At 41.0% G+C, this 12,832-nt stretch overlaps 1 protein-coding gene across 10 annotated transcripts in view; it reads right to left on the reverse strand.

Annotated features, from left to right (window-relative positions):
• Positions 1-12,832, reverse strand: part of ryr3 (ryanodine receptor 3) — a 347,517-nt gene that overhangs the window by 214,659 nt on the left and 120,026 nt on the right. For all 10 annotated transcript variants that reach the window (XM_043697981.1, XM_043697979.1, XM_043697973.1 and 7 more), the window contains exons 22-24: positions 7,127-7,230; positions 6,926-7,009; positions 3,291-3,450 (exon numbers count right to left, since the gene is read on the reverse strand). In XM_043697981.1, the coding sequence (XP_043553916.1) occupies positions 3,291-3,450; positions 6,926-7,009; positions 7,127-7,230 (348 nt within the window). The remainder of the gene's footprint in view (positions 1-3,290; positions 3,451-6,925; positions 7,010-7,126; positions 7,231-12,832) is intronic.

A 12,832-nucleotide genomic window follows, 5' to 3' on the forward strand; every position in this document is an offset into this window, starting at 1 on the left:
GGGAGTCCAGAACTAGAGGGCATAGGTTTAGGGTGAGAGGGGAAAGAGATAAAAGAGACCTATGGAGCAACCTTTTCACAAAGTGGGTGGTACGTGTATGGAATGAGTTGCCACAGGAAGTGGTGGAGGCTGGTACAATTGCAACATTTAAGAGGCATTTGGATGGGTATATGAATAGGAAGGGTTTGGAGGGATATGGGCCGGGGGCTGGCAGGTGGGACTAGATTGGGTTGGGATATCTGGTCGGCGTGGACAGGTTGGTCCGAAGGGTCTGTTTCCATGCTGTACATCTCTACGACTCTATGACTCTAACAAGCATTTAGCTTTAATTAACAATCTTTTGTCCAAATACCCTTGTAAAGACATTGCCAGGATTGAAGAGTTTTTGTTGTAGGGAGAGGCTGAAGAGACTGGATTTATTTATCCCCTGGAGAGTCAGAGGCTGAGGTGTGACCTTATAGAAGTTTATAAAATCATGAGGGGTATGGATAGGGTGAACAGGCGAAGTCTTTTCTTCAGGATAGGGGAATCAAAGGTAGAGGCCATAGGTTTAAGTTGAGAGGGGAAAGATTTAAAAAGGACCGGAGTGGTAACTATTTCACGCAGAGAATGGTGCATGTTTGGAGAAAGCTGCCAGAGGTGGAGGAGGCTAGTACAATTACATTTAAAAGGCATCTGGAAGCATACATGAATAGGAAGGGTTTGGAGGGGTATTGGCCAAATGCTGACAAACGTTTCCATGCCATATGACTTTGACTTTATTTGACCTTTACATTTGTTTTTCAAAGCTGTAGTGGATTCAACTTTGACCATTTTTTCTAGTCAGACACTCTGGCTCTGAATAATCTCCTATGAAACCAATGTGCTTAATGTTGGATTTTATTACAATAACCCACTTCATTTTGCACCCTTATGGGATTGTCACATGAAGCTAATTGAAACACTTTGTTATATGGTATGAGGCTTGCAGCGAGGCTTATGTAAAATTAGGTGCAACTGCATTACACTAACACACACAAATACACAACAATGTCACATGCACAACAGCTGCTATATCGGAATTTAATGGTGATGTTACAATGTTGTTGAGATCTAAGATCAAAGCAGATGATGAGCAATTCACCTCCTGACTCCCCAAATCTTGCCCACCATTTACAAGGTACAAATCAGTGGTGTGATGGAATACTTTCCACTTGCCCGGATGACTGCAGCTCCAACAACACTTTCAATGCTGGGTACATGCTAGACAAAGAAATTCATTTGTTTTGGCATCACATCCACAAAACACCTACTCCCTCCACCACCAATGCTCATTCATCAACAAGATGCCCTGCAGAAGTTCACCAAGACTTCTTCGACAGCACACTTCCACCTAGAAAAACAAGGGCAGCAGGTACATGGGAACACCACCACCTCCAAGCCACTCCCCATCCTGACTTGGAAATATATCCTTGTTCCTCCAGTGTCACTGGGTCAAAATCAACAGCTCAAAAAGTTCATTTTTGCCAGGTGGTCTCACCATACCAACAGAGTCTGAACAAGCATGTTCTTTCAAGTCATTCAAATATGAGCTAAGACTCTCTAGGAAAATAATCTTTATACTTAAGCAACTAGTAATACTACAAGCCCTATGTCATAGGCATGCTAGATCATACACATAGGTGATATGGGTACAGAAAAAAATACAAACGATTGCAACATGAATTCACGTTTTGATCCAATTTAAATAGGGACAATCAACCAAGTAATCTAATTGTGTGCAACACGTCAACTCCATCCATCTCAACAAACCAGATATCTTTTCATCCCTCACCAGATTTCTTCCAAGCCCTTACTGCAAGATTGCACTTCCAAAGGTATATTACATCATCAACTTTGAAATGAGACACACACACACACACACACATTGTTGACACATGGACCACTCCATTTGATATGTTCAATGTTCCTCAAAAATTGTCAGCAGTACAATAATGTACCATTCCAACACATGTAAACGAGACGAGGTGTTCCAATATTGTATACCTTCTCCTCATAACCCTCATGTGGTCTCACAGAATGTACTGTCCTTACTATAAAATTCGTGATAGTCAGGTGTAAACTGACTTGCCAAGATTCTCATAGCTATGCTAAATCTATTTGCTATTTCTCCAGACAAAGATCTATTCTCACCAGCAATTCTCATGTTTCGAAGTTAGATCCACAGAATTCTCCCCTCCCACACTGTCACCATTCAACTATAGTTCCAAATCAATTGCCATCCTGATGTGGAATGATTTCACCTTTCCTTCGGTGTCAGTGGATCATAATTCTTGTACTTAGAGCAAATACTGTGGTGGTCCAAGCAGCTCACCACTATTCCCTCAAGGGCATCTAGGGATGGGCAATAAATACTGACCCAGCCAGCAAAGCCCGCATCCCATGAATGAATAGATAGATATGTACATACTATATTGTTGGAAAGAAGGGAAGACCTGATAGCAGAATACAATTAATGGACAGATAGGCATTTGTCCCATCTTAAAAGGGGAAAAAGTACAAGAGTTTGAGCCTTTCATATGAACACATGGGTTTGTGGGAAGATAAAATATCTTTGTGGCTAGGCTATATGATGATGCAGTGAACAATGCCCAAGAAATTGGCAACTGTGTACTTTTAATTATCTGTCACTCAGATTTCAGGCCAGATAACAGCCATACATTTTATGAAAAATGCTACTCATCCATTTATAATGACAGGCAGCACACCAGAATAACTATAAAAGGTCATGTTGTATGTCCAAAACGTTAAGTAAACATGTAGAGGCAATTATCTATATGCAGCCTTGTACATGTCATCAAAATAGAGTCCCCTCTCTTTAACGGGAAAAACGGTTTCACAGAACGCACACTACATGCGAGCCTGTGACACTATAGCAGTGTGAATAGTTAGCGATACTAATAAATTTCAAGACATCTGCCTGAACAAGAACCCAGGCCTTTGTTCTATCTGTTATGTGAGCTAATATATAGGAAAGCACTCAAAACATATCATACTGGCAGTGGTGCAGGACTCAAGAAACCATGTCAATCTTTCATATCTCACCTCTTTTTGTTTGATCTTAGTCAGCTTCTATGCCCCTGGAATTCTTTGCAATCACAGAATCACAGAACATATCTCAACAACGAGATTATAATCCAATCGCAGTGAAATTTGATTATTGTCTCCCTGGCAACGTACATTTAATTGCAGGATTGATGCAATGGAGCTACACACCATATGCTACTTCAATTACTCTGCATCACAATCACCTGTTGGATGCCATAGGTCCATCCTTGTTTGATTCTGTCTTTTGCCCAGACGTTGTGTGCATTTTCTGCCAACTTGTCAACCAGAACATCCTGAGCAGCGAGTAGTTTAATATCCGAAAGGTCCAGCGGAGCGGGCTTATAGCCATTCGACATCATGTAACTAAAATTAATTAAAAATCGAGATTTGCAAAACTACAAGTATATTTAGTTAATCAACAAAATATTTTATGCAGTCAGATAAAACAAGCAATATTTAATCAAAGAAAGCTAACCGGCTTTAAAAATATTTGATGATTAGCATAAAGCAGATTTCAGATCATAAGTATCATTGCATTCACTTAACTGGATGTGGTTATGTTTTCTGCACACATTGCTAGAAGGTCAACAGTGTAATGTATCATGCAATGTGGATTTAGTCACAGTTTGTTTTGAGGAAGCTGCTAATTCAAACACATTCGCCAACTGTCACCAACTGCTTAAATCCTTAACAAATAAACCTATGTCTTTTTATGTTAACCAACCCTTTACACATGGTTGACAAAATAACTCACAGAGGCACCATGTTCCCCCCCCCCCCCCCCTCAAATTACAGATGGGAAGTCCTTAACACTGATCCAGCTCCGTCAGAGTCAGCTCTCACAGTGAATAGGATGTCTGACCCATCTGTTTATTTTTTTTAAACCCCCACACTACCACCTAATTGTGGTAGTGCTTATTTTTCCCCAGCATCCATGGTGTGTGTGTGTGCAGGTGTGAGACACAGTGAGAGACACAAGGTGCCCATCTATTTATTTTTCTTCTCCTGTCTATTTTTTCTTTTTTTAAGCACTGCCCTAACCCTTCTGTTTATTTTTTTTCTTTTTATTAAACCCCCACACTACCGCCTAACTGCGGTAGTGCTTATTTTTCCCCAGCACCCATGGTGTGTGTGTGTGCAGGTGTGAGACACAGTGAGAGACACAAGGTGCCCATCTGTTTATTTTTTTCTTTTTATTCTATTTTTTTCTTTTTTTCTTTTTTTTTTAATTTAACCCCCACACTACCACCCCATCTGTTTATTTTTTTTCTTTTTTTTTCCCAAGGCCAAGCCTCCTGTTTATATTTTTTCTTTTTTTGTGTGTGCAGGTGTGAGACACAATGAAAGACACAACATGCACGAATCTTTATTCAAATTCCACCACCAGGAAGATAGGAAAACACCCGGGTGGCCACTGACAACACTGCCCTTCACATCAAAGGGCAGTGCTGTGTGATCAAAACAGTGAAGGGGAGGGGAGGGACTAAATCAAAATAGAGTTGGAGGGAGAAATGATGCACTCCACTCCCTGCGGCACCCACCTCTCCCTGAACAACTCCAGGGTGTTGGTCGACACCGCGTGCTCCTTCTCCAAGGACACCCGGGCTCTAACGTAACCGCGGACCCATCTGTTTATTTTTTTTTCTTTCTTTTTTCTTTCTCTTTTTTTTTGCTTATTTTATCCCCAGCACCCATGGTGTGTGTGTGCAGGTGTGAGACACAGTGAAAGACACAAAGTGCACGAATCTTTATTCAAAATACACCTCCAGGAAGATAAGAAAACACCCGGGTGGCCAGTGATAACACTGCCCTTCACATCAAAGGGCAGTGCTGTGTGATCAAAACAGTGAAGGGGAGGGTAGGGACTAAATCAAAATAGAGTTGGAGGGAGAAATGATGCACTCCACTCCCTGCGGCGCCCAACTCTCCCTGAACAACTCCAGGGTGTTGGTCGACACCGTGTGCTCCTTCTCCAAGGACACCCGGGCTCTAACGTAACCGCGGACCCATCCTTTTATTTATTTATTTATTTATTTATTTTTTTCATCAAAGGGCAGTGCTGTGTGAATCCCTATTTATATATTTTTTTCTCTTTTTTCTTTTTTTTTCTTTTTTGTGAGACACAGTGGAAGACACAAAGTGCACCAATCTTTATTCAACCCATCCTTTTATATCTGTCAGCCAGGGGTCCCTGATTGGACAGGGTTAACAGTCCTAATCAAGGAACTCATACTTTATGACCCACCTAACTGATCTCATTATAATCACTAACATTAATGCTTCATTAGTCTTAAAATCAGGAATAAAAGGCTAGTTTAAAGGCAATCATGAAATAAATTATTGTTGATTGTCGTAAAAACTGATTTGGTTCATTTAAGTCCTTTGGGGAGGAAATCCACCATCGTTACCTGGACTCATTTGACTCTAGATCCACAATGCAGTAGTTGACTCTTAATTGCTGTTTGTGGAAATAGCACGGGGCTAATCCAGCAAACCCTACATCCCACGAATGAATAAAAATAAAACAGGAAAGCACAAGAGAAAGCATGCCAAATTTCTCTTTTGGTTTAAAGTGAAAAGAAAGCCTCTGAAGAATTTATTGCTTAAAATCATTCCTTTTGTAGTATTTAATTTTTTAAAAAAGGATGATAAACAAATGTATTTTACTTTCTGCCCTAAAAGCATCTTCAGAAGTTAAAACATTTTGACAGAAACATTTCACCTGAAGGAAGGTGAGTCAACTGGAGATTTGTACTGCCTCTTATCAAGAAGGTGCACTGGCCAATCAGAGAGTGGGAAGGCCATCAGGAGGACTTCCCTTGGAATTAAGACTCTGTGCAGGGGGGGTCTAGAAATCTCACATACAGAGAGCTAGTGTTCAGTCAGAAGCAGACAGTTCTTCGGCTCAGTAGTGTCAAAGGGGCGACTATTCTCCTTCAGAAAAAAACACCCACCAGAGTTGTAGGATTGTGGGAAGACTAGGCCTCAGGCAAGTCAAATGAAAGTAGGAGTTTTCTCAGGGTCGGCCACACTGGAATAGGGCTGCAACAGGAACAGCAGCATGGAAAATGATGGCCTTTAGCAGGATCTGTGGTTTCCTGGTGTCCAGACCTTCTAACAGGCAATGACTGCCTTTGATCAAGGGGTCTACTCCCCCAAGGTGACAAGCTGGCTGCACAGTTTCAGTTGACATGCAGACTGCTTCGTGCCAGGTCCATCTAGGAGCAGCATTAATTGGCAACCTTAGCGAGTTCTCTTATAATTACTGATCTGGTTTCGACTTAGTTAATCAATAAATTATCACAGTTTCTCTCTGGCAGAAAGCTTGTTTAACACTGTCCACACCTGGAAAAAAGTTTAAGCTTAAAGCAGTAAAATGTCAAATATTAATCACAAGCAAGCAATACCTTATTTTAAAGAAATAGATTAAACCTTAATATTGCTTCCTTGCTCACCAAACAGGCAGCTTTACACTGTTCCAGCTGCACTCCAGGTGGGCTTTAAGTTTACTGCTATCCCTCCTAATTAAATGCCCTTTCTTCCTCCATTCTCACCACCAACAACACACAGAAGACTGCATTCAGGTTTTAACTTGATTACTTTGTTTTTGAGCTGTAAATGTGCATCTTGAATAAAATACTTGTACCACAAAAAAAGGCATGCATTTAATCCAATAGGTGGCATTGTGAACATAACTTTGCAAAGCTAACAAAATGGTAACTGACTAAATAATATAACAGGGACTGAGAGCTGCATTATGTTGTAAAAGAAAGCCAAATATATTCATCTATGAAAAGAAAACTTCTCAGCAACATTTTCACGACTGTGATAAACTTACTTTTTGGGAAGTTTCAATCTTTGTAAATCTTCTTCAGCTTTTGGTTTAATGTGAACCACATGGCAGCCAAAAGCTAGTAAGGTCCTGTGAAGATATTTCAACAAACCCCATGAACACCACCAACAAAATGGAAATAAATAGCAAAACAAAGTAACAAATAGATTTTCCTCTTTAAATACTGAACAAGATTTTTGTACCTACTTTAAAGTTTCAAGGGACATTTGTAAATTGTAGTTTCTCTCTTGTTCTGGTAGTTTATCAAAATTCACCAGACAAGGGTGCTGTCTCTTGTTGTCATCGCGTACCTGAAGGGAAGAGAAAGACACTTAAGCTAAATTATGTAGTCTTCATCAGTGGGTTGGAAGGAATTGAGCACTCGTCATTATTCAATGGCATGAAGTTGCCTCCAGGAAGTTTGCTGACATTTGAGCTCATTGAGGCCCTTCAGTGGTAAAACACAGCAACTCTGGGATGGATTTTCACAGTTCATTTTAACGCAAGATACATCTGGTATATTTGTCGCTGCCATCTTATTTCCTGGTTCGGATCTACGGTCGTGGTTGGTCTAGCAGGGCAGGGGAAAACCATTTCATTGTCTCACAAGACGACACTTTTTGTCTTGCACATGATTATTGCCTGATAACCTGATTGCCTGATAATTGCCTGATAACCACAATGAGTGGTGGGCCTGTGGAATTCATTGCCACAGAGTGCAGTGGATGCTGGACGCTAAATGTCTTCAAGGCAGAAATTGATAAATTCTTGATGTCACAAGGAATTAAGGGCTACGGGGAGAATGCGGGTAAGTGGAGTTGAAATGCCCATCAGCCATGATTGAATGGCGGAGTGGACTCGATGGACCGAATGGCCTTACTTCCGCTCCTATGTCTTATGGTCTTAAGGTTCAAGTTCCATTGGTACTGAAGGTAATGTTGCACAGAGTTTGAGGGACTGCAAAAATAATATCCTCAGCATTAACCTTTCTCAATTCCTTATAGAACATCTTCCCCAAGCTTTCTCCCCCACAATGTAAACAAAATATATTTGTTTATGTAAGTACATTTGCCATTATCCTTTCCCCTCTCCCACCCCATAAAGAGGTTTTACTATGCTCGCAAAATATATTTTGAGAGCATTGTAAAACCTCCTTATGGGGTGGAGGAGGGAAAACGTTAATGGTAAATGTACTTACATAAACAAATGTATTTTGGAAGATTGATAAGTCTTTGGGTTGAAGCCTGTTAACTTTGATTCTGTTCTTGACAGTGCGAGATATATGTCAGCCACATACATTATGATATTCCTCACTGGGTATGTCCCAGTCAAGGATTGGTGGACAACTGGTCCACAGTGGAATGAGGTTCTTCAGCCATGTGAACAACACATGATCGTGGATTGGCTGCAGCTCCTTGAATGGAGGTACTTCTGGCTGAAGTAAATGCTTCTTGCCTTTGTCATAATTTTAAGATTCAATCAAACTTAGCCTTGCCTGAAGCTTTTAATTCTGGCTTCACAACATTCCTTAGTCTGACACCACCTTTTAAATGACTTTTATGGCCTTGACTTCCCTTAATGTAACCACGGCTCATGGTGTCTGCCTGCTATCTCTGTCTTAAATTTGATTTGGGACCTCTTTTACGGATTCTCAGCACTATAGATTTTGCCTCACTATGAGTTTATTTTCTTCAGGGTTCTTGAAGGCTCCATTCTTTTAGCTACTGCCAGTCTGCACAAGCAGCTTTTATAAGATCCTTCAGACCTCCTCTGCTAGCTCCCTAGTTGTAAGATGACACAATGCCCATTGGCACACTGTTGTATAATGGATCTTCACCACAGCTCACGTTGATACAAGATACATCTGGCAGACACATTTGCAACCATCCTTCTCTTTCTTGGCAGAACCTACATGTTCCAGTTAGTTTGGAGGAAAGCCACTTGCTAATTTCATGAGAAGAAGCTCTTTTCTTAAACAAGATGTAGTTTATTGTACAATGGCAACAAGATACATGTTACATGCTTTTGACGGACATTGTTACAAAGATTATGAGGGAGACCCCAATGTTAGGTCTTACTTCTCCAAGATCCAAAGTTATTGCCCTGCCTGAGGCCCATATGGCATCATCATATTGGGTGATGCTTAAATAATTCCTCTGTGTTAACCCTTTCAGGACCTTGTACAATGCCAATGGTGGTAGGAGCTGGAACATGTCAGTTAGGGAGCATGACAGCTGTAGTTACATGGGTTAATGTTGATCATAGATAGTAGGACCTAATCTGTCAACACCCTTGGCTTATTGGAGACAGTGTCACCAACCTCCCCCTCCCTAACAACTCCACATTATATTTCATATGCCAAATATTTGTCCATTTACTTAACCTATCAATATCTCTCTGTAAACTGTTTGTATTCCTCTCACAACCATCTTTTCCACCTATTTTTGTGTCGTCTGCAAATTTAGCTACATTACATTCAGTTTCTTCCTCTGAGTCACTAATATATGTTGTAAACACTTGTGGTCCCGGCAGTGATCCCTGTGGAATGTACTGGTCATAGATTACCAATCGGAAAACAAGCTCCTTATCCCTCACCACTCATTATTTCCTGCCCATGAGCCAATTCTCTATCTGTGCCAAGATACTACCTCCACTACTGTGGGCTCTTACTTTATGATTTTACCTTTTGTGAGGGTCCTTGACAAACACCTTCTGGAAGTCCAAATACAACACATCAACTAGTTCCCCTTTGTCCAGCCTTGGTGAGACTTCCATGGAAAACTCTAATAAATTAGTCAGAAACAATTTCCCTTTCAATGAAGCCAAGCTGATTCTGCTTGATTTGATTATGATTTTCCAAATGTTCTGCTATTACTTCTTCAATAATTGAGCCAATCAGATTAAAGAATTGTGAAGTAAGTAACACATGACTGAGAAGGGAGTATAAATTCGAATGGGTGAATTCAATGCCAAATCAGGTACAGAAAGAGAGACAAAATGATGGGAAGACAAATCCTTTGATGGTATTTTATGCTTGTTCACCAGTGCTTGAAGTTTTATTTAATTGAAAAGTTTTCTACTTAAATGGCCCAAGTCTAGAATTCTGGGAGTCCCTCTGCATTAATAGCAACTCGGTGAATGGAGTCTGTCCCAAGTTGTAGGGTTGGTGCATTTGTGTGGTCACGGTGCATCATTATCAATATAAGGCAGAGCAGGTCAAGAGCTCACCAAGGCTCCTCACCAAGTATGAAGAATAAAGGCAAGGACTTCTTTATCTCCAAAAACAGTCATTCTTCATTTTCCAATAAGTAAGTAAACCCATCTATAAAATTGATTGTCTCAGTCTAACTAAGGTCTCAAGATTTCAAAAGTATTTCAATGGTAATTACGACCCATCTGAGGAAATTTAAACACAGGAATCCCTCAGACTTGCTGTAGAGAAGTGGGGTGAAAAACTTTCATTTCACTTCCTCTGTTACCTTGCTGGGAAAAATAAAGGGGCTTGTTTACCTTCTAGACTTTGATTATTTTGGAGAATCTACACTCAAAGTCTTGCCCTTTACATTCACATGCACAGATATGAAAAAAAGATGGCGGCACCAGCACAGTAGGTAGTGTTTGGGCTACTGAGCCTGTACCCCTATCTCTTTTCTTTCATCTCTTCTTTCTTCTTCTCTTCGCCTTCCAAGGGGCTGTTGTAGATATGGCAGTGACTGGAGCAGGGACACAGAGTTTCTGTAGGTCTGCAGCCTGTACTCTCAGCAGTGGTGGTGAGGTGTTGGCTGCAGTGGTGGTAGAGCGGGGACTCTTGGCTGCACTAAACTAGAATAAGGGACTCTGGTGGTGGGATCATGTCATCAATTGAGGCAGTGTTGGTGCCCAGAGTGGAGACTCCTGGCTTCAGTAGGCCCAGAGCAGGGAATTTTGGAGGCAGTGACAGGTGATTGATTGCGGGCAGCATCAGTGTTGGAGTAGGGACTCCTGACTTTGGTCGGCCTGGAGTAGGGATTCTTGGTTGTGTCAGCGAGACAACGGAGGCATGACGAGCCGGGATATCCTGGGGCATCGGTGCTGTCATTACTGCAGCCAGAATGGGGACTCCTTGTGGCCAACTTTGTAGAGATATCGCAGAAGCCCTGGAGACATGTTTGGGACACTGATTGATGAAGCTGAACTCTACTTCGGTACTTCCTTTATTATTCTTTTGTAACATAAAATAGCACTGGATTGTGGCAACAAAACAGGGGCGGCACAGCAGCTGCCTCATGGTGCCAGGGACCTGGTTCAATTATACCCTCAGGCAACTGTCTGTGTGGAGTTTGCACATTCTCCCCGTGTCTGTGTGGCTTTCCTCTGGGTGCTCCAGTTTCCTCCTACAATCCAAAGATGTGCAGGTTAGGTGAATTGGCCATGCTAAATTGTCCATTGTGTTCAGGAATGTGTAGGTTAACTGCATTAGTCAGGGGTAAATATAGGGTAGAGGAATGAATCTGGGTGGGTTACTCTTCAAAGGGTCGGTATGAACTTGTTGGGCCAAAGGGCCTGTTTCATTGAACATAGAACAATTAGAATGTAGTACTGGCCTTTCGGCCCTCGATGTTGCACCAACCTGTGGAACCAATCTGAGGCCCATCTAACCTAAACTATTCCATTCTCATCCATATGCCTTTCCAATGACCGTTTAAATGTTCTTAAAGTTGGTGAGTCTACTACTATTGCAGACACTGCGTTCCACGCTCCCCACCACTCTCTGAGTAAAGAAACTACCTCTGACATCTGTCTTATATCTATCACCGCTCAATTTAAAGCTATATCCCCTCGTGCTAACCTTCACCATCCGAAGAAAAAGGCTCTCATTGTCCAACTTATCTAACCCTCTGATTATCTTGTATGTCTCAATTAAGTCACCTCTCAACCTTCTTCTCTCTAACAAAATCAACCTCAAGTCCTGCAGCCTTTCCTCGTGAGACCCTCCCTCAATACCAGGCAACATCCTAGTAAATCTCCTCAGAATCCTTTCCAAAGCTTCCACATCATTCCTATAATGCGGTGACCAGAACAGTATGCAATACTCCAATACAGCAGAGTTTTGAACAGCTACCGCATGATCTTATGGTTCTGAAAGTCAATCTCTCTACCAATAAAAGTTAACACCCAACATGCCTTCTAAACAACCCTATCAACCTGGTTGGCAGCTTTTAAGGATCTACGTACCTGGATACCAAAATCTCTCTGCTCATCTACACTACCAAGAATCTTACCATTTGCCCAGTACTCTGCATTCCTGTTACTCCTTCCAAAGTGAATCACCTCAAACTTTTCCACACTGTAGGGATTCTAATTCTAATTCTAAAAACACTCTTTACTGTATCTTTCTTGATATATGTGACACGAAAATCATTTGCTCATCCTGACAAGTCTGTTGTGTATTTGTCGCATTTTATGTTATACTATTTTAGACAGAAATGATTTAATCATTTTGACAAAGGAACTGTACAATACATGTATTTGTCTCTTCTCTCCATTACTGCTTCCCAATTTTCTAAATTTTATCAGCATTTTTAATTGTTGTTATGGTTTAAACCTCTCTCTTTTAGTAATTTGCATTTCTAAATATATTTGACTTGGATTTACTATGGCTATTACACGTGATGCCATCATCCCCGTGACAAACACGCAACAAACTAATCAGAGCAAGTGGATAATGACATAAATGAGAACAGATGACACTGTGTAGAAATAATTCAGTGTGATATTACTGGATTCAGCCCACAATTCATGTATTATTTCAGCCTCTATTTAAAATCATTAGGGCTGCCTAAATTTTCAAATTGTAACCGTCGCCATTTATGAGTCATCAGATTATTTCCAAGTTGGTTATAAATCTAATACCACAAGCTGCCGTCAAGCATC

The sequence above is a fragment of the Chiloscyllium plagiosum genome, chromosome 10 (genome assembly GCF_004010195.1).
Source record: "Chiloscyllium plagiosum isolate BGI_BamShark_2017 chromosome 10, ASM401019v2, whole genome shotgun sequence".
NCBI classification, from domain to species: domain Eukaryota; kingdom Metazoa; phylum Chordata; class Chondrichthyes; order Orectolobiformes; family Hemiscylliidae; genus Chiloscyllium; species Chiloscyllium plagiosum.